This window comes from Poecilia reticulata, chromosome 9, assembly GCF_904066995.2.
Source record: "Poecilia reticulata chromosome 9, P_reticulata-male-v2, whole genome shotgun sequence".
NCBI lineage: Eukaryota > Metazoa > Chordata > Actinopteri > Cyprinodontiformes > Poeciliidae > Poecilia > Poecilia reticulata.
In genome coordinates this window covers 14646183-14669288 of record NC_088838.1, presented here as the reverse complement: position 1 = coordinate 14669288, position 23106 = coordinate 14646183, and the positions used below count along the sequence as shown (strand labels likewise).

General features: G+C 39.7%; 1 protein-coding gene across 6 annotated transcripts in view; it reads right to left on the bottom strand.

The window, feature by feature from the left end:
- kiaa0825 (KIAA0825 ortholog) overlaps positions 1-23106 on the bottom strand; it is a 129811-nt gene that overhangs the window by 55684 nt on the left and 51021 nt on the right. For 5 of the 6 annotated variants that reach the window (XM_081610581.1, XM_081610579.1, XM_081610580.1 and 2 more), the window contains 3 exons: positions 21107-21251; positions 19581-19727; positions 17002-17096 (listed from right to left, as the gene is read on the bottom strand). In XM_081610581.1, the coding sequence (XP_081466707.1) occupies positions 17002-17096; positions 19581-19727; positions 21107-21251 (387 nt within the window). The other variant, XM_081610584.1, reaches the window with a different exon arrangement.

The window sequence follows — 23106 nt, the reverse complement described above, 5'->3', positions numbered from 1 at the left end:
GTGGACTGTATCTACTATACAAACAGTTTGAGCGAATTGAAAAATAGACTGTATATGCCCTTAAATGTCATGCTTGTTCAATGATCTTTAAGTGTTTCTTTTAACTACAGAGGTGTTACAGTACTTACCGACAACTTTTTCTCTGCACCGCTAACAACTGATACGATTGATGACCATCGGCACGAAGCATCAAATTGCTCATATAATTGCAAGACAAAAGGGGAAATCCTGTCGACAAACTTACAGTATTACAGCTAACCGTATTAGCTTAACAATGAACAATAGAATTTACATGTTGCATTTGCTTTATATAATTACACTGTAATGTGTGTATGTAAGCGGGTGCATCTGCATGCACGTTACATAAGCAGAAATCACATTAATGAGATGATACACAAGTGCTGAAAGTGCTAATTAGCTGCCAGGATGAGTGCGAGGAAACTAGGCGAGGATCCGTGTGACTTCAACCATTGTACCCCAAACCCCCTCACACATTCATAATTCATTTCATCATGGACGGCAATGATACTGTGCCGCTTGGTTTATTTCTCCCTCTCTCCTGCTCTTTTTTCTTCCTCTCTTGCTGAGAAGATGATGGTTTTCCTCTCCCCGCTTCTTGTTTTCTTACTCACTGTGAGGTATCACTGCGATCTTAATAAAATGCCCGAACGAAGGATGTTCGCCTTGGGACCCGGCTGTCGGGGCCACTTTGACGGCTCCATTTGTGGTGTCGCACTTTGATCCACCCTGTCGCTGATAACCAGTGCCACCGAACAAATATGTGCAGCCCTCCTTTTACCTAAGTAAATGTATTTAATTAAAGAACTGAGCAAAGTCAGGTAATGTTTAAAAACTGGCTACTTCATTAACAGCAATTCGATCATTGAGCCAACATCACCAACACCTCCAGGGAAAATCGCATTGTAAAATATATTCATGTTTTTATATTTATATTTTCAGATGAACAAATACTATCTTATGAAATCTTGTAAAGAAGAGTGAATGATTAACTGCTGTACAATCTGCAATATAGCTGCAGTAGGTAACTTTTATTTAAAAAAAAAAAGATTTGTACATACTTGTTAAAACTGTTACCAGCAGATAATCTGTGAAAATGTCAATCTCCTCCTCTACAATCTGCGTTACTGTTGCTATCTGAAGAAATGCATGACACCAGAATCAACCAATCAGAACCAGGAGGAGGGACTTAGAGCTGTCAGTCAACCTTGCGTACTTGCTCCTCAATGTGCTAATGGAGGAGAAGCAACATACAGTAACAGGAATACTGTTTATCTGCTAATGGCCATCCTAACTTACCTGATCAACAGACTCTGCAAGCTGCAGCTTAACAAAGAGCAAGGGGGGAAGAGCAATGCAACACGGAGAGTGATTAGCAGTACTAAGACCCTCCTTCTGGCTCTGATTGGTTGTTTCTAGTTTACACTGGGAGAAGGTGGAGACACTTGATTTGATCAAAGAATCCTCTGCCTCACACCATACTGCAGCTTTCAACCAACCAACAATTTCAAGGCTTTATCAATAACATTTTCCAAAAATTTGAAATTTGCTTGGACTACATGGGAATGCAGTTGTTAACACAGTTGCTTTGCATTAAAAATGTGAGTTCAAATTGTTGATAGGATCTGTTCCGGATTTGAACTTCAAATCCTGACCAGGTCCTATCAAAATGAAGTTTTCATGTTCACTTTGTGTAATTGTGGGCTCTCCTCAGGTACTCTGACTTCCTCCCACAGCCATGAAGGTGCTTAAGACGACTTTCAATCTTGGGACAGACAAAGACAATTGAGCAAAATCAAAAGCGAAGATCATTTTTATCACACATGATATGACTGGAAAATAAAATTTCCAAAACAAATGCTCCAAGGGACACCATTAGGTGCATTAAAAGGACCTTTGAAATATGCGGAATAGCCGTAAACCTGCCTGGCCACAAGTGAAAGTTCAAAATTGTATCAAGAAGCATAGACAACCCAGAGGAGAACGTTGACAGAGCAAACAATCACGGAAAGACAAATACAACTATATATCAGCTGGATGTGTTACAAGGAAAATAGAAGATAGCTGAAGGGACGGCTGAAGGGAGTGCTGATTATAATCGGTGCTGTCAGGTCTAAGATGCTGAGATGACAAGGATATCAACTATAGCTGCTCTCAGTGATACAGACGCGCAGAGACGGATATCAGCCTACACTGATATAACACTGCATGGACGGTAACCGTATAAACGATAAGCCATAAATATTTAACACAGTGCATAACTGAACATAAAATAGAACTTTTAACCAGCAAGTGAAAAAAAACAACTAATAATTTTATTGTTTTTATAGGGTGGTTTTTAAGTGCGTATGTTGACAACCTGTCAACATAATGTTAATCATTAATCCCAATGAATGTAAAATATGTCAATATATAATAATTACAAATGAAGAAATAATTAAAACAACTCAAGTTACATCTTTCACAAAAGTGAACATAATCTACAAGGCAATAGTAATGCTTGAAGGTATTCAATTGAGTTTTCAGGTAGAAGTGGTTTTGTTAATTGTTACTGTATTTCACCAACACTGATTGCATTTTATATACCAGTACCAAAATGACCAATGACCATTTATTATGCTCATTAATTAACATTTAGATTAAATAAATGTGCCTTAAATTTGCTTAAGCACTAAACAGAGGATTGGTAAAAAGTTTTGCATGGAGAATTGGGGCAAGTCTCATGTAAAGGGGTGACCCAATAGAGGGTTAAAACATATATGAAGAGCAGGATGATGCTTATGAAGGATAGAGACCAAACAAAATGGAAGCAGAGATCTTGAGAACAGTATGGGGTAGAGGCAAGGTCTACCACACAGAGAAGAGAAAAACTTATTTTAAAGGTCTTAAAGGAGACACACTGAGACAGGAAAGTGAAACAGGCTGCCTGATTGAGAATTACAGTCTTGGTTTCACTCTGCCATGATTGAACCCATTCAAAAGAACAACAAAAAACATCCCACGTAAACATTTGTAGACACTCATATAGAACTTCCTGTACCTTTGTGACAAGCTCTTTATTCCTACAAGTCAAACTCAAATGGAAGAAAAAGCAGATTACAAAACAGACAGAATGATAGAAGTCCAGATGGAAAGAGACGGGACAAGGAGCCTCTACCGTAATCTAAATATCCTCCACCATGATTGTCATTGGCATTCTTATGGACTGGCATGCATCAGCACAATATGTCAAATAATACCACTCAGTCTGCTGCAAAGGGTAGACCTGTTTACATAATGTCATAGAGGAGGGGACATCTAAAATATGTTTCCCGAAAGCCCAGGCCCCGAGTCCAAACAATTAATCAGGATCACTAAATATTTCCAGTGGCAAATTCAATCACAGAGACTGCTCTTAACAGTCATGACAAGGCAAAAATAGATGGGATTTTTTTAAATGGATGAGGAAAACATTGATTTTTGCAAACCTAATTCATTGTCCAAGGAAAAAAAAAGCCAACTCTTTGCCATCATGTTGCTGTTTTTATTCTTTACCTCTTTTCCTTAGTCTTTGTCGTCTGTCAAAAACAACTTGGGCTAGCGTCACAAGCTGTCATATCAGGACCATCCCCTGGATCTAACAAAAGGGAGCATTCTGCAGTTGGATGTCAGAGGAAAGAGACTTGGAGACTGAATATATATATATATATATATATATATATATATATATATATATATATATATATATATATATATATATATATATATATATATATATATTATTATTATTTTTTTTTTTCACCTGTTTCAACCAGAGTTTGTGCCCTGAGGACAGAGCCATTATGACACAGTAAAGGAAGTTTTCCATCTTGTAACGGGAAAAAGCAAAACCACACAGAATCTCCAAGATAGTGAGAAACGTAAAGTGTAACTTTGCATGACTAAAATTGTAAAAAAAATCATACTAGAACTTTACCAAAATGATGGTGTCTTCATATGATTATCATCAGCGGATTGCCATGCAAGGATGCTTTTCTTAACAACCAGCTCGGAACGTGGCTGTAATGCAGTTTCAACGGATCACAACACAGTACCGTGAGTCTTTTATCATGTCTGAGTGGACACACACCTATACTCAAAAGTACACACGCACACACACACACACACACGCACACGCACGCACGCAGACACTCAGAAAGAAACAGACTCTTTCAAGATCAGCAAATGCTTTCAACCATCAACATCACAGAAGGCAGATAAGTGTGCCCCCTTTTTTAGCAACAACCACCGGGGAGGTGAGAGGCCTTGTAGTCAACACGCTGAAAGACTACTCAGTGATCAAAGACTCAAAAAACATGACCCATGATGGTTTCACAGAGAAGATAGCAGAGACGGGAAGCAAAAGCAGGTAAAAGGAGACAGAGTTGAGACAAACAGACTAAAGAGCTACAAAGGTGGAGAAGCAAAGCGCGAGGGTGCAAGCACATATTTGTCATTGGCCACACAAACACACATATGATATTTACAGCATGGACAGAATGTTAAATGAGATCTTTTTTTTTTTTTTTTTTAGATTTGACGATTTATTTGATGCTAGCGCATGCATATTCTATATTTTGGATGTGTTTACTAAAAACTGACAACATTTTTGTTGAAATGACAAAATACAGTTGTGACATAATGGATACTGGTCATTTTACCTCCATAAACTATTTCATACTTTTGAAGTTTCTGTTAGACCGACTGTCATTTTATACAACCTTGGTTCCATGTGTATACAGTTGTATGACTCCAGTGAAAAAAAAACATCTACTAGAATGAACTCACTCAGAGTTAGTAAGGTGTGATAAGGATTTATAATCTCTCCTATTTCATAGAATTAGAGAGTTCCAGCCACATTCAATGTAAGCTGGGCATAATATAAATCATCAGTAAATACTCCTCCTTAAATAAATGTTGTCATTGGTTAACTAGGTATGTGTGAGTTAATGCAAATTTTTAAATTTTTTTTTACTCTGACGTTTAGTGTTCACTGTCGTTTGATTTGGTCTGAATAATGGTCCATCCTAATTTTAATCCTCAAAATTTCTTGGATCTTAGTAGCAAAGCTACAGTATGTGATGGTAAGATAATAATGTTGCACACAGGCAGAACAACGTTTTAATTAGAGATATAAAGGGAGTTGATTTTTTTCTCTGCCTTTTCAGAAGTGACAAGAAAGTCAGTCTCTGTGCATGACCCGTTCAGATCCACCAGCGATTCAGGCAGAAGGAAAGACTTCTTGAGTTCTAACATTTTTTCATTGGTGTACGCTTGATATATTTTTTGGCACAAGAGAAACATGTTGAAATAGAAAGATGATGACTGGAAGACAAAAAAAAAGAAAAAAAAAGAAAGAAACAGAAACAAATGTAGCGAGGGCTCCTGGACAAAAAGGCTGGAGGCTCAGAGGGCAAAGATGCCTGAATTAGAATATGAATCCAGCACATCGGGCACTCCTGGCACTTAAAAAGCCCCGGAAGTCAAGTGTCAACCATTATGTGCCATCAGTGGTGACACAGGGTCACACAGCAGGACAGATAAGGTCGGCAATCGTACTCACCCGCTCTCTCAACATGCACCATTTAGCGATCCCCGGGAGAGCAAAAAGAGGGGACTGGCTGTCATTGCACAGAAATGGGCAGGACAATGACAGGAACATCTATCCAGCCCTGCTGCAAGACTTTTCTTGTTCAGGATATAAAACCATCTATGATATTCAATTAGATGAAGAGAGTCAATATTTGCAGACACATTTAGCTAATGATGTGATATTTTACATAATACGTGACAAGTACATTAACGGTGGAAGCGTTCACAGATGTACCTCATTTCCCCCGATTAACTTTCAAACAGGTACAAATAAAGCACACGGGCAACAGGCTGAATTTATAAAATGCCTGAGTTGTTTGCTGCTAAACCAGCTCTGTAATTACCTGAAGGATGTTTTAATTGTCACATGTTGTACTCTTAATATTAGTCAACGCTTTAGCAGCTCTCCAAGTGAGATTGATTGGATAAATCAGTCGGAATTATAGCGAAACAGGAGGCCTGCCAATCAGGCCATGTGTGCGTTTTCTGCGTTTGTGTGTGTGTGTGTGGCGGGGGGGGGGTGCGTGTGTGTGTGTGCGTGTGTGTCTGGGGACATGCCAGCGCACAGGCCCATGTGCATGTTTGTTGGGATGTGTGTATGTGTGCAAAAGTACTGTATATAGGGCTGACAGCTGGGCTTGTTCAAAAGGCTTATTGAGCATTCTGCCTGTTTGGGAAGCAACAAGCGCACAGTCTATCTGAGCAGGGATCTAAAACCTCTGTCAACAGCGTAGTACAACTGGTGTAAACAGCCACAGAATCAACATGCGATCATTCACATACCAATAGAGAGGAGACTGATATACTTTAGTGCAGTGTGCTGTGGGATGAGAGATAAGAAAGATGACAAAAAGACAACTCTACTGGTCACGAGTCAAGAGCCTCAAAGGCTGACATTCAGAGTTGGAAAGGGAGGATAGCAGAGGGAGTGTTTGCATGTGATAGCCTGTGCATATAGGCTTTGCACGTTCGTGCATGCAGGTACTGTAATTCTCCTTGGAGCCTCTCTGCGTCTGCATTGCAATGGATTTCACCAGTACGACACTATAGCGTGTGTACGAAGCACGTGTGTCAGTCCATCAGCATGTCGGCGTCACAGCCCTTCACTAAGTCCCAGATTAACAGTGACAGGCAGAGATCCCTCTAATTATCTCTTTCTGGACCACATGCAAATGGCAAAGCCAAGTCGAGAGCGACGATTGGCTGGGGCTGGTTGGGCACCGCCGATGGGCTAATGAGCCTGGCGACGGGATGGGACCTCGTGATGTGCCATCAGAACAGAACACACCCTCACCATCTCTCACAGGAGGACACACACTCAGACACAGTGTTCTAGGCTTTTAACTCCTGCTCTTTTCTAGAGTGAATTATAATAAATGGGGACAGGGAGGAGCAGATGTTTGGAAAATTAATAATTATGTAATTCAGTAATCTTGGTTTCATTTTTATGTGAAAAGGAAAAAGTCCAAATGAGGACCAGTCCATTTCATGTGAATTAGTTGATTTGCAGTGTCATTCAGGAAAATGATAAAACATTTCCATTCTGCAAGCTAAAGCTCAAAGTCTGAGAGGGTCTGAGAGGTGTTCATTCATTAGGGCGAATATGACTCTTGACAAAAGCTTGCAGCAGTAGCTATAAAGGCATCTCTGTAAATCAGTAAGAACAACAGGAACAGTGTCAGACAGCCCACCACTTTAACTTCACTTACCCTTAACAACAAGTGCTTGTCCTTCCAAACTGGCTGACAAAGAAAAACATTTAAGGTGATCCCTTTTTTTTTTGGAGGGCATAAAAATGGGATGCGGGGAAAGAAAAAGAAAAAAAAAAGGTTTTTCTGAAAATCACCAGCGTCACAATTAGTGGCACTCTTGAGAGTACCTAGAAAAGTGAAAGTGAAGCACATTTTATTATACTTTAAAAAAAAAAAAAGATCAGTGTCAAAAAACTAATTAGCAACCTACGATTCTTTTTCCCCAAAGGTACGAATATGTCAAGGTAAAAAGGATAATTTTCTTTACCTACTTCTCAAAATGGGCAAGACAAGAGAACAATTGTCATGAAATTGGCTGCTTAGCTTAGCTTGTACATTTTTACTGTCAGAAAAGTAAAAATTTAGAACCACTGCCAGCATGAAATCTGACGTAAACAGATTTCATTCAATTGTACATTTAAAATGGTAAATATTGAAAGAAATTTTGTAACAGACTGGTGGAGCTGGATGAGTTGCTGAAAGGTACAGAAATCTCCCCAGCTCCCGTAATTTTTTTTTTTCACAGATAGATTTTGCAAACCTAGTAAAAGGTTAATTATTTACAAGGGTTTTTGCAAATCTTTACCTGCGGAGTGCTGTATGAGAAAAACAAACATCCTATATGCATTAAAAATACAAAGAGTTGCTTTGAGAACAGGATAATCCTAGTGTTGAAGATTCTATTATGTTCTTTTACTGCGTACCAGATAAGATAACATAATATCTGAGGTGATAAGACAGGATGAGATATTATCCTACCAGGTAAAATGTGATAAGACAATCATGTCACATGTGATGACAGTAAGTTGCATTCCAGATATGAAATAATGCAGCATGTACCAGTACAACGCATCACTAAAAGTAACTGGAATCAACAAGACAAAAATAACATTAGTAATTAAACTGAATCATCCATCCATCCATCCATCCATTTTCTTGCACCCTTAATGGGGTCGGGAGGGTTGCTGGTGCCTATCTCCAGCTAACGTTCCGGGCGAGGGGCACCCTGGACAGGTCGCCAGTCTGTCGCAGGGCAACACAGAGACACACAACCATGCATACACACACACGCACACCTAGGGACAATTTGGAGAGGCCAATTAACCTGACAGTCATGTTTTTGGACTGTGGGAGGAAACCGGAGTACCCAGAGAAAACCCACGCATGCACAGGGAGAACATGCAAACTGCAGAAAGCCCGGGGCCGGGAATCGAACCCAGAACCTTCTTGCTGCAAGGCAACAGCTCTACCAACTGCGCCACTGTGGAGCCCCTAAACTGAATTATGTGGCACTCTATTAGATCAAATATTGTATAAATGGCGTTTTACAAGTGTTCACTTTAAATACTCTGACACAATTAATGGGGAAATCAGTTCCCACCCACAGCAGAGAGTAAAGTTGAGTTCTTCCACTTTTATGGAAAGGCTGCTACTGCCAGAAAATCCGGGGAGTGTGCAGCTCTACCAGGGTTACAAAGGTTACAAAGTTCCTATTGGCTCCTATCTCAAGAAAAATACTCTACGTGTTTGATCTGTGAGTTTAGATGCGTGTATATATATATATATGCATGCTGATTGATATAAATAAGTACTGATATAATAACATGAAGCAACTCTTCTTTGGGACAGCGAAATACAGATATTAAACAAACAGGTTACAATAGATGCCTGCACAATAAAGGTTACAGAACAAAACGTGTTCTTTCGCTCTGCTGTTAGCGCGTCGAGCAGAGTCATGTGTAGTAATGACTGATGTCTCGTGCCTCCAGAATGGTCTGACCATGACCACTCTCTGAGAAGATGGATTTTCCTCGACCCTTGAGATCGTTTTTAGAGGGACAAGACAAATATTTGAGATGTATCACACCGAGGCATCACGCTGGAGGTGAGAGGAGGTAAGGGGAGAGTGAGAGATAAATACAACAGGGGGTGGAAAAAGAACGAAGCGGGGAGGAAAGTGCAGCCTGCCTGCCTGGCTGACAGTTGACTCTGTTGGATGTGACTTTCACAGTCTGCTGGCGGTTTGTGTGGAAGCCATCACATCTGTGACTGGCCGTTTGATTAATGAGCCTCTCAGCTTGTCTGTGCAGTTTGAGGAGGGGCCATGGCCTTATCCCAGGCATCACTGATTTATTCGCCTTTGGAGCAAACCTCCGAGTATAACATACACTAAAGTGTAATGCCGAACATTCACACACACTTGTGCAGGCGGATACACGTGCTGCACTCCCTCCACGATGTGCCTGCTTTCGTCCACTTGGCCTAGAGCAGGAACATGTGCACATCAGCATATGCAGCAGGCCTTCCCTTCGCCAAAGCCACCTGCTTACGGCTAATGAAAACTTCAACGTGTCAGTGCCGTCCAAAGGTAGCGAAGACTAAACACAGCATGTATAACCAAGCAGACAAAAGCTACATTCTGTCTCGACCAAAACAGACTCCCATCTCTAGCTGTCAGTCAGTGGAAGGGACACACAAGAGGAACGATGAGAGAAGAAAGCAGCCCTTCCTCAATGACACATCACACTCCCCTGATTTTCAAAACTGACAAGTCTTTTGAATTCATGGCCTTGCAAGACAGAGAGCCTGATGATGGCTCGAGAGCATCTCTCCTTGTTTTTCTGGCAGTAGCAGCCATGAAATGTCACTCTGGCTAACCTTGAAGCTCTTTTTCTCCTGTGTGTGTTTTTAATGCAACCAAGACTAGGGCAACCAGCTGCTTGAAAACTAAAAGATAAGATTTTCCCCCGTTAAGTCAGATAAATGATTCAGTAAACACGTACAGGAACAGGCACATACATTAGCATGTACATGCCCTCACAAAGGATGCATGTGTACAGTCATCGCACACCTACACAGAGCCCCAGCAAACACAAGCAAAAAAAACATTTCCTCACTCCCTGAAGCATAAAGTAAGACCATTAATCCAGACACACTCCGATCCAGCTTTTCCCCAGGTTGATCAGCGTCCGTGGAGGAAGACGAACATTCTGACATATTTGTTTTTATTTTATTCCCTGAGAAAAAAGCCCACCATATGGCAGCGCCTGGGAACAGATGGCGATTGCCCACTTTCTGAAAGCACAAGCGCCTATTGCTGCAATTTAAGGAGCTGCTCAAGCAAGAGAATGCCACAGACTGGCATTTTTCCACAAACTGCTATTGTTATGGACCTAAGGGGTAACAGAAACGATCAGTAAATGCAAAGGACACACTTTGTTGTTTAACGTTACTTTATCGCTTACAATATTGAATTACTTAACCTATAGGCCATTTAAAAATCTGTTATGGCTATTGTTTATCATTTTATAAAATAGAAAAAAAACAGTGCTTACTCAACAAAATAGAAATAAAAAAGCTTTGACACTTATCTCAGGCATATATGTGCAGTAGTATAACTTTTCAGTAATTCCCTTTAAAAAGCAAAACTCACATACAGATTGATCTCACACACACACACGCACACTGATGCATTTCAAGTGTTTATTTTGTTGAATTTTGATTTACTATGGCTTACATCTAATAAAATGCATAGTTTGTTTTTTTCTGAAAATTGGAATATTATGTAAACCTGATGAAAATTGTTGAAGAAAAAGAAGAGGAATGTTATGACTAAAACAACAATGAGGAAAAACTGCTGAAAAGATAATTGCTCAGTGAACATTTAATGACACCATTCACAAGGACGGCAAGGCACAAAGATTAAGTGAATGAAAAACTATTGTACTACAGTGTTTAGATGAGCGTAAAGCACTGTACACGACACAAGAATTTAGAAGAAATTAACACAGACTGGCTCAGTAAACGCATTAGAGTCCATTTAAGATGGTTAGGCTTCCCTAAAATTACAGCAGTGCCACAGGCTGGGTGACTCCATGCCATGTCATGTCAAGCTGATGCAAAATGAGCTCCATCCAAGTTCAGGGAGCACATAGTATACAGAACAGTCACACACTTTTCCGCATGCTTCCATTTCTGCCTTTAAAAAAAAACAGCCTTTATTGGCAGTTTTTATTTATGAGAAATCACATTTTGGGTTTTCATTAGCTGTAAGCCATGTTTAATAATTCAGCAGACATAAATAAATAAACATGATTGTATGTTATACGAGTTTCACTTTTAGAATTCTTTCTGAAATAAATTGACTTTCAATAACATACAAATGTCCTGATTTGAACCTTAATTGAAAAGGGAGCTGTTTAAGGCCCTCACATTTTCCCATCACTTGTTTTTGAAGGGGCACCAGTGGTCTCTTACCACAGGTAATGTCCTTGGATCATACTAGGTCCAAGTGATGGAGTGGAAGAGTGCCCTGTGACACATGAAGCTTCATTCCTCATAGCTAGCTGCCCCTTATCAACCAGGTCAGAGGACCTTCTCTGACATACAGGCACACGGATATACTTTTACAAAGTCACCTTGGCAGATGACAGTTGAAACCTGACTTCTGTCTGGGGCAATACACCATACTTTCTTCTGTTTTATTTTCTTTGTATGGGAAAGAAAAATGACTTAAAAGACTTTGGCACATAAAGGCCTCATAGCACAATCAAAAGAAAGAATAAAGTGAAGGGTCAGTAAAGCTGCCATTAATCCCAGTCTATAGAGGTGTTGGGTTTCTCTTGACTGCTTTATACAAAAGTATTGAGGAACGGGGTTTCAAGTGCTCACTGTGGAAAAGGTTTCTTTCAAAGGTTCACCAAGGATAAGGCAGATGAGTTATCCATTTCTATACATCTAACTGAGGAGAAAACTCTTCATCTTCACTTGAAACACTTCATACTTTGACTTCCAGCAATTATAAGAACGAGCACCTCGTAAGTTTAAGAATGGGGCAGAATGAACACATTTCAATCATAAAATAGTGACTCTTAATTCAGATCATTTGTGCGCAAGTTTCTTCAAGAGGATTATATGTCTTATCATTCAGCATCATTCATTTTCTATATCTGCTTATCATTACAAGGTTGGGCGGGGGGCGCTGGGAGGTTGTTTCAATTCTCCCCAGGATAAATAGGTGAGAGGAGGGGTCTGAGACAATCAGGAAAAACAACTATTGGATGCACAAACTCATACCTAATGAAACAGTTAAGCAAGCATGCATGTCTTTAGACTGTTGAAGGAAGCCACAGAGCTAGAAGAGAGCACACACACGCAGAAAGACCCGACCCATGATTCACACCTTGGATCTTATTTCAGTGGTGGTAACAAGTATGCCACCATAAACCCCAGTTGAGATCACATATTAAACAAAATTAATGTAACAGGTTTTGGCATTTCACAAAGTGATGTTATCTATATAGATCAGAAAACCAGAAGTAAACATAAACATGAAGACAGCTCTTGAAAGAGTTAGAAAGAAATAGAAAGTGTATGTACAAAACAGGAATGAGGCAAAATGAGGCATTTTGAGTGGGCAGAAGTACAGACTGCGGAGGATGCTTTTAAGGCATACTTGGTTCGCTGTTCAAACCTAAAGTATGAACAGGATCCACATTTTTTTTTGCACAGCAGCAAGCTTGCTCCCTGAGTGGGTCGGTTCATCAGGGCTGTAACTTCAGTGATCCTCTTTATGACGTTTACGAATAGATTCCGGTTTTTGCCTCATGTGCAGAGTTCCTGTTGTCTAACAATGGTGAAGAAAGAGCTGAGCTAAATATGCAAAGAGCTCAATTTTAATAATCCAACTACAACCTGACCTTTACCAATGGTAAGACACGGATCATGTCTGCAAGGATTACGTCTCAGAGGTAAGTGGTTTAAACAAACTTCCCTTCTAAGGTGGTTGTGATCTCTCTTAGGGATAAAATGAAGTTTGGGTATTTAATCACAATGCCTTTTGACTGCCATCCTTTGGAGGTCATCCATGGAACTTGCCGGATGAACCACAATCTTTTTCCGCCTGACAAGATTTTGGGATCCCCGAATGGATTCCTTCTCGCAATTATTTTTCGAAGATTGTAATTTGCGATTCATCATCAAAGCTATCAAAATAAATAGTATAGTCAGCTTCTCTGGTTTTCAGTCAATATATTCGTATCTCACCATCCACCAACAAAATAAAACAGCTTTTTCGCCAATTGCAAAATTCCCACCCAACCTGGACCACCTTGTAGTCGACAGATAAGTAGCCTAAAAAGTTATCTTGCACAGAAGCTATCCATCTACTTACATACATACACATCAAAAGCCTATGTGCGATGGAAGTCAGGTCAGGCAGTCAGCTAGTCAACCCTGGGGGTCCTGTGGTATTAATCAGTCTAGTTTCTGCTGAAAAGCTCAATCTGCAGATGATGGATGAGCCATCATGCTGAGGGAACGGAAGTGACAGGTGACAAAGAAGGACACACACACCTGTATAAATTGACTATGCCTCCTGTCTGGCCCTGATGTTACATTGTCAAGGTAGCGGAGTGTAAGTGTATGCATATATATGTGTGTGTGTGAGTGTGTGTGTTTGTGTGCAAAAACTCGAATGTTCCAGTGTGTGTCCGGCTCAGCTAATGAAGTCATCTGAACTGTGATTTAACAGCCCTGGTTTAAAAGCCCAGCGCCCTTAACTCATAGCCTTGCTCCATTAGAATGTGACATAAAACCTGGGCACAATAACTGTCCTGCCACTATAACAATATATTGGAGGCCAATGGGCCACTCTGCTAACTCACAAAGTCTGGTGAGGAAGAAATAACATCATCTGTGTACAGAAAAGAGAAGTCATTCAAGGAGACTAAAACTTTTAAGACGGAAAGAAAAAAAATGTGGACCATGGAAAGTAAGAATGATTCATAACACTCATGTTGGACATCACTTCTACAATTAAGACTGTCATGAAACCTCACTATTTCAGTTTATTATTGAAAACAATCTGTTTTAAGTAACTTAGTTCGAACAATGACATACATTAATTATACATAAGAACTTTGTTGTGTTAATCTTGGCGATTAAATGGCTTACATAAGTATGTAAAGTAACAACAATTGTTATTACATAAAATCATAATTTTCTGATGAGCTGCTTTTTGGGAAATCTTCTTCTTAAGATCTTATGTTTGATATTTTAAATGAGTTCTATTGTTTTTACAAGGATTAATGAGTTTTTTTGTTGTCATTTTGTAGAACTTTGAGATGTACACGTAAAGTGCGTTATAATTTTTAAAAAATTGTAGTATACGTAATCGAAATAAACACTTCGAATATAACAATCTGTATTTCACAAGTTTAGTTTCTATGTAGAAAATTTGAGTTTCACATTTGGAACTGTATAAATAAAATAAATTAACTTGTGTGTTATAAACTACTGGAATGAACTCGTATATAATATCCCGCATGCTACAATTTTCCCAGCAACTAAAGTGGAAGAAAACCAATTGTTGTCTGTGTGAAAATTTCCCAACGGTATACAAAGTACCTCATTCTCATCTCAACAAAACAGCTCAGTGGATCAAACATGCCTATCTGAGAATTAACGTCTATAGCTCAAGAGATATTTCTGAGCACTTATGAATCCAAGGGAAAGTTTGACAGTTTACATGTCAGCAGTCATAGAACCAGCTTTCTGCTTTCTGTGAGTGACTCAGGCAGAACCAAAGCCATTCTCCAAATCCTCCATGAAATCCACTCCTCGGTCCTAACAAAGAGCGGCTAATGATGGAAATGACAGCATTTAAGACACTTTGATATTGGGAGATTAGGGTAAATTATATAACTTTTGCCCCCTCCCATTCCTATTATTTCTCATTTTTCTTTTAGTTCCCTATGAAAATTGACTGTAACCTCTTAACGTGTCACTCACAATCTCAAACTGCAAGTTCCAATCTTTCCATTCCTCAGCCTTCCTCTATCTGACTTAATATCCACCTTATCCAGTTTCTATTCATGAACGCCCTAACCCTAATTTGGCTCAGTCAAGCTATGACAGTCCCTGTTTTACCATGCAACAAAGCAGCAAATAAGGGAGGGGAAGAATGGGTTATGTGTATGTGGGAAGATGAGGTAGAGGCATGAAGGCGACAACGCTCGTCACAGCATAGCACAGTGCTGCGTACTTCACCCTTATTAGGCCCGTGTCCTTGGCAGATGCAGAGCTTGCCCTTTGTTAGAAAGGTGTGTGTGTGTTACAATGGCAGTGATTTAGAATGGATTGGGCGTAGGCGTGGAGACAAGGTGCAGTAGCCCCATAGCTCCCTGATAGCTGGCAGCGTGACAGCTGTGAATGGAGAACAGGGAACAGCCTGAAGTACTGCAATCTAATATGTGTCACATACCTGCATAAATATTTATGCCTGTTGCAGAGCAGGAGGGGAAGAGAGGAATGGGAGGATGGGACAGGAAAGGTGGTCTCAGGCAAAAAAAAAAAAAAAACTTCAGTCAGGTGACACCGAGATCTGAGCCAGCCAGTCTTTATCCATCATCAGCTCAATTTTATTAGTCCTGAGGTCTCCAAGTAAGCTCGGATCAGGTACAACACACGCCACTTAATGCGTTTTACAAAACATCTGAGACATTTACAGGCATCCCTGGATCAGATGTGTAAACAGCTAAAATAAATATATATTTTGCTGCTGTTATATAATCTCTCACTTCAGGAAAAAAAAAAAAAAACTCTTTAATCTGTAAATTTATTAAGTGGGTGGGAGAAAATTCATTAGGGATACAACTACTGATACCACTAATGCTCGCTTGAAAATAAATATAATTCAAGCACTTTTTATGCTTTGACATTTAAGGTTTTGTAATATTTCACTTTATTTAATAATAGCTTCACAGGAAGGGCAGAGAGGGAAAAATAAAAACTTGCAGGAAAAGGACTCAGGTCACCAATCAAACCCTTAAAGCTGCATCAAGAACTTCAGCCTCTACGTACATTTGTGCTGCTTTACTACTGAGCCTCCACGTGTTTCACTTTGTTAAGAAGACTATATATATATATATATATATATATATATATATATACAACAGAGCTATATAATAAAGCTCTGTTGTATTGTATAATTTCAACGAAACTATAAATAATTTAGACACAGAAGAGAGTTTTCTGTGGAAAACCCACTCTTTTGAAGAGAACTCTGCAGCGGCGGGGTGGGGGTTGGAAACATATATGAAAGATTGTTGGGGTTTTTTGAAAGGTGAAAAACTTTCCATTGTGATTTAAGGGAGACACTGTGGCTTATACTAATTACAGGGAAAAAAGCAACAACAAAATGAGCCAAAACCTGCCTCTGTGCTCTGTTTCATTTAGTTCAAATGAAGACAACACAGAGCAGAGGTACCATTATAAACAAAACAAGCAAATTAAAATCAGCGTGCAAACAAAAACAGATAAGGGTTGGATGACCAGTTTTCAGCTTTATTGTGTGAACTTCATCCTGCAGCTGTGCGGCACCTGATTTCACCACTGCCTCAACTTGTCAATTAAAATCACCAGTTATAAAACAAAAGATCACCTGTCGCAGAAAGAAGCAAGATCTTTCTGTGAAGATCTAATCTACTAATTAGCTGTTTCCACAACTCAGCTTTAAAACAAAAATGAGCAAGATGGTCATGTGAAGAACTGACAAATTCTATGTCTTTTTAGTTTGCAGTCCTGGTCCGAATCCAAACATAATTATTAAGCACAATCTTACCTGTTGGCTAGGAGACTTCTGAAGGTGACCTGACTCATGCCCTCATAGGCTGGCAGCAGCCTTGGCCAGTCCCACGTCCAATCAACCACTTCGCTCTGTTGATGTATGAGGAAAGCGCATTGTTAGTTATTAATCAGGGTTAATACCATCAGTGCATTACCGCTCCAGCTGGGACCCCACTAACAAAGAAGGAGGGGCGGGGGGTACTCCAGCGCAGGCCACGACATTGGATATCAATCATGTCCGCACAAGAAGGTTTTTATTCCAATAAGACAGCAATTAATTTATAAAGCCATTTGGGGGGATGTAGCCATCATTTATAGAAAGATAAATCAATTTTTGGAGTAAGTCGTTATTCTTCTTGCTGTGCTTTTTCACTTTCCATCTTCAGTGGCATCCTGCCATCCCCCATTTTCTCCCACTCTCTCTCTCTCTCCTTCTTTCTCTTGGACATGGGCACAAAAAAGCGTAAACATCAACAACCCCACTTAATCAATTTCATCATAAGAACTAAGACAATAAAACTAGCTCTGATCCCTGAACGCCCACTATTAACTCCAGGTTTAAGTCTTATTGAGAAAAGAAGAAAACCCATCCATCCATCCATCCATCCATCCATCCATCCATCCATCCATCCATCCATCCATCCATCCATCCATCCATCCATCCATCCATCCATCCATCCATCCATCCATCCATCCATCCATCCATCCATCCATCCAGTTGTATTTCTTCTCCTAATGGTTGATTGATGGGTGTAACTTGTTTTCTCTCCATTCCCTTTTATTTGACAAACAACACTGGCACCTGAAGCAGAAAAGGCATTTTAATCATTCCCTTAATAGGGTGTTTCTATGCAAAGCTATGCAGCCTCATGCGATAAGCCTAAAACGGGCAAAGTCTTTGGATTAAAATGTGTCAGATCTTTAAATACAATGGCAATGAGCATTGTCGATTCTATTATTTAAATATATATATATATATATATATATATATATATATATATATATATATATATATATATATATATATATAATAGGAAAATTACAATGACTGTTTTCTTTGAGATCAACAGTATTTATTTCACAAGAAAGTTTAACCTAGTTTTTATGAGGGACAATATTTTAAATTAAAATACCAGGGCTTTTTAAAAATGTCTCCCCACAAACATTAATGCATTAGGAATGAATTTAACACAGTGTTTTGAAATTCTGAGTCTTGTTGATTCTGTTTCTTCCAGCTCATCTACAGACTGACATGTTGACCATTTTTCTTTGTGAAATAGCTCAAGCAGTCAATCTGAATGGAGAGTGAGTTGAAACGGTAATTATGTAAAGGTTGCCACAAATTACAAATTGGATTTACATTCAAACCTTACTGGGCTCATTCTAACACAATTAAATGAATACAGGAATATAAACCTTCTGGCACAGTCTGAAGTCTCTTGCAGTTAGTGGCAGGTTTTCCTTTAGGACTGCCCTGTATTAAGATTCGTCCATCTGTAACCGTCATGCGGTCTTAAGAGATGGTGTCATTTAGATGGCATGAGTTTTTTTTTATTTTTATACCCTGTGTGTGGTTTGGCAGGGTCACATTGACCCAGTGGGCGTCTTTCGGAAATTGATGGCCTGGCTGGACAACCACCCTGCTTCCCCGCTGTCCGACCGTAACATTTTTTGAGCTCCTCCTGAGCATCGTGCTCACACCACGGGAGGGTTTAGCAAACCTCTGAGGTGTTCACAGAACAGCTGTATCTATACTGATGATTTTTCAAAAGGTGGACTCTGTTTATTGGCTTATTAGGTCACATCTGAAGGCAACCGGCTGCACTTAATTGATTTAGGAGTATTAGAGTAAAAGGGACTGGGTACAAATGCAATGCACACACATTTACAATTTACAAGTAAAACTAGTAAACCGATACATTATTTTCAATCATTATAAGGCCCTCTTTTTTGGCAGTCCTGAAATTTCTAGATACTTTATAAAAAAGGTACATACTATTATGTGCTCCTATATGTCACATAAAATGTCAATAACACACAGTGAAGTTCTTGGTGGTAGCATGGTAAGATGTAGAAAAAAGGTTGAAGGTGTGAATATTTTTTTGAGTCAAGGAAACTGAACATCATGGTGGCACTCCTGAGGTTGGGTTTGCAATGACAAAAGATGTATTTCAAAGCTCCAACGATCTGCACTTTAAGATAGTAATTCACCTTAACTTTACCCAGTTTCATGAAAAAAAAAATCTTTCATTTTCCTACTTCTTTTTCAGCTTTCTTTTCTGTCTATCAGACAGAAGTGCCATGCCTGAAAAAGGCAGCAACCTTTGGGAAACAAGAAAGAGCAGAAAAGTTCAGAGAGAGCTATAGTTCACTAAGCACTCAGCAGTTCCTCACCTTCAACAGAAAGCCCTTGTCCTTGGTTAAAGTTAAATGACACGTAACAGGTATACCCACGCAATAATGCAAAGTCTGAAAAAGTTCAAGTTCACTTGAACATTTAACTCAGTCGCACAAGTGTAGATAAGAAGCTATTAGAAAGTATTTTCCCACTGAAACACCCTATGCTGAACAAACCTGATTCAGCCTCTTCTTGCCAATGTGGTCAAACTGCAGGAGAGGATTGAAGCATGCAGTGCGATCGACAGTCTCTGGGCTGACATCAAATTTCACTGAGAGATCTGTGGAGTCTGTGCTTCCATTGAGTTTAGACATCAAGAGCTCCTGCACCCAGAACGTAAGCCAAAACAGGAACATATTATCATATGAGAACATAAAATAGCTTTAAAAAAAAGTTGTAAATTCAGACCTCCAAAGCTAAAAGTTATCTTACAAGTGCATTATATTTTCATCAAACTCAAAACGCACAAATGATAATTTAGCATACAGTTGAATCAACATCAAACAATATTTGAAAGACTGTTAAGGATATCCAACAATTTTTAATGAATGCAGGCTAAACGAATGAACAACTGAATACCAGAGTAAAGGTAATATTAATTTCCACTCATATTGTTTCTAATTGAATGGCTCCTTAAAACTGATTCCACTTACAGTTTTGTTTGTCTTTGAAGGAATGCAGAATACAGCATTGTGGAGGGTTTGTCCTGTTGCATTACGCTTACCCAGCCACTCTGTTCTCTACGTTTCCATTAGTAAATACATAAGACAGCCAGGAACAACACTTCTCAGCTGTTTTCCTAATGACTTTATTGTGTAAAACTCCCAGAGTACAACCTTGTCATTACTTGTTCCATCACCTGAGCATCGTTGTGAAACATCCACAGGTGCTTGCATGTACTTGCGGTTTCTAAAATAACTTTTCTTAAAATTGTCGTCCAAAAACATCAGGTTTTGTAAAATGCATGCCTTTTTATTAAAAGTCTGGATTTGTTCACACTCCATACTTATTGTAATGGCTTAGAAAATTATAAAGCCAGATTTCATAGTTCTCTAAGCTTTCCAAGAGTGTCAAAATTCCACTAGGGCTCTAAATTAAATAATAATAATAATTTTTTTTTAAAACTACAGGGTTGGAGTCTTGCTTATTGTTTGTTGTTATTCCACAGGATGTTCTCCTAACCAGAGTGAAGGTGAGAAAATCTGGACTGTTACAAGTTACAGTTTGGATCAGTTCAATAAAAAAAAATCTACATATCAGATAATCATCTAACACTGTCATAAATGAAAATTGAAAAGAGTGTTTTAATTAACAAAATAAGCATGTGTCTTTCTTCTTCGTCTTCCAATCCATAATTAAATAACAAACATCCCTTTGAAAATAGCAAATACACTCATCTATCCATCCAGTTAAATTCAGGTGTCAATTTTGACTGTATATTTTTTTTAATTCATTTTTAAAAAGGTGCATTTCCTCCACATTGAACAGAATTATCCTGAATCAGCTCACTGTGACTGGGTATGTTCTTGGCAAAGAACTCACACAAGGTTTGCATCCTGGAGGTCACCAGCACATGACGAGATCAAAGCAAGCAGACTGCACACAAGCAGTAGCCCTCTTCTTGTCCCCTTCCCCTCCCAAACAGCCTGCGGCCTCAGGCCAGCAGCCACCTAATTGCTGGGGAGCACGGGCGCTTCCCTACCTCATTGCCTTGGATGATGTGATAGATCTGCCTCAGGTAGGCGCAGCCACCTGCTTTGTGGCAGACCTCCAGCAGCATCAGGCCCATTTTCTGCTCAGTCAGTTCAGCTGCAGCACCTCCTCTGTCTGCTCCCTGCTTCAAGATGCTGAGAGAAAAAGACAACAGAAAGAGAGGTGAAGGCAAGCAAGAAGAGCGTCTCGAAAAAGTTGGTTCCAGTTAAGAGGAGAATTTGGATCCAAGTTGGAAACTAACGTTCTGACCACTGACATCAAGAGATTTTTTTTTTTTTTATGACAGTCAAGAAAAACCCATTCCCACCACCGGGTTAAAAACTAAAATGCATGCATATGTATATGTGTCAAGACTAATAAATATTAACATAAATAATAGATATTATCAGACTCATCTTACTGGGACAGCTGCTCCATATCATTTTTTTTTAAAACAAATTATTGTTTAAAAAAAAAAAAAAATTCTGCTAGTGAATGCATTATAAAGCCAGTGTGAAGGATATTCAACTTAAAAAAATAAAGGAAGCAGCCAATTCTTGTAACACTGGAGGAGTTGTTATGCTGCACAGCTCAGGTGAATTAATCTGTTGATAGGACATCTACCGGTCATGTCCTGCACAAATCTGTCTTTTGAGAAGATTATTGAACTGTTGAAAGAAAGTCAGAACACTTTGTCGTTTGACACAAGCCATGTTGAGTGCAAAGCACACATGAGGAAGTTTCTACTAACAAAGCACTTTTGCAAAACTTGAAAACTAAGCTCTCCATCCAATGTGACTGGGCTTGAGGCATTTTGACAAAAGAGAAAAGGATGAGATTTTGTTCTCTAGATGTTGCAAAGCTGTGAGAGACAAACTCCAAAAAGATCTGTGGCAGTAACCGCTGTGAAAAACGGGGCCTGAAATAAGCACTCCGATAAAATAAAATTTTTAAGTACAAAATATTTTGAAACCATCCGTTCCATTTACCATTTGTCAAGTATTATGAATTACATTCTGTGAATACTTCAACCTAAGTCTAAACGCTTTCAACTATATTTAGATCTTGGGCCTCAGGGCAGCATTATTTCTAGCAATGCCCCAGAACACAAGTGAAAAAGGAAATTAATTAGAAAGGAACCAAATAAACTCTGACCAGAGAATCCCGCTACAGTAAAGTGATTGGTGTGTGCGCGCGTGTGTGAGTGTGTGTGTGTTTTTTTAGGACGTGTAATTGTATGTCAAGGTCCTCAAGCGTGTACAGTTCCCAACCCTGGCATACGCCCACATCATTTCTTGCCCTTTCTGTACGGATGGCTATCACACCGCCGTCCATCAAGTCCTCTCCTTCACATACACTTCCTGTCATTGTTCCCTCTCTCGTCCTCTTTCTCCTCTTCCTCTTTGTAATTATAATATGGCAGAAGCTGTGTCGCCTGTCAGCCAGCCATTGGCTGTTTGACATTGAGGGTGGCAAAAAGAAGAGGAGTCCCGTCTTGTCCATATACATCGCCTCATTCTTCTGCCTGGCGGCCCGGCTGGTGGTGTTGTCGGCGGTGGCGGCTGTGCATCCGTGTCAGCACCTGCGCTGTATCCTTTCCTGTCCATCACTGTGCAGGTGAAGCAGATGATTGGATTCAGTCAGCGGGGTGATTAATGAGGGCCCCTCCGGATTTGGGACAGCCTATCAATCATGTCATTAGGGCCAATGTGCCCTGAAAGAGGCAGACCTCCGCCAAGGAATAACTGCATTCATCTTCATCTGTGTATGCATCCCGTCAGCCCAGCCAGGGTCACCATGATGGAGAACAATAATCTTCTCCTCTACAAATTACTTTGCAAAGACAAGGTGGGTGGCGCAGTAAGTGGGAAGGGGGGGGATTACGGTTGGGGAAAGGAAAGGAGGAAAGTGAGATGAAAGAAGAGAAGGGGGCAAACGTCCTTTTATAAGGGTTTCACTCCAAATATGACGCCAGCAGAAGAGTGGCTGTGATTTTTGGAGTTATTAAAT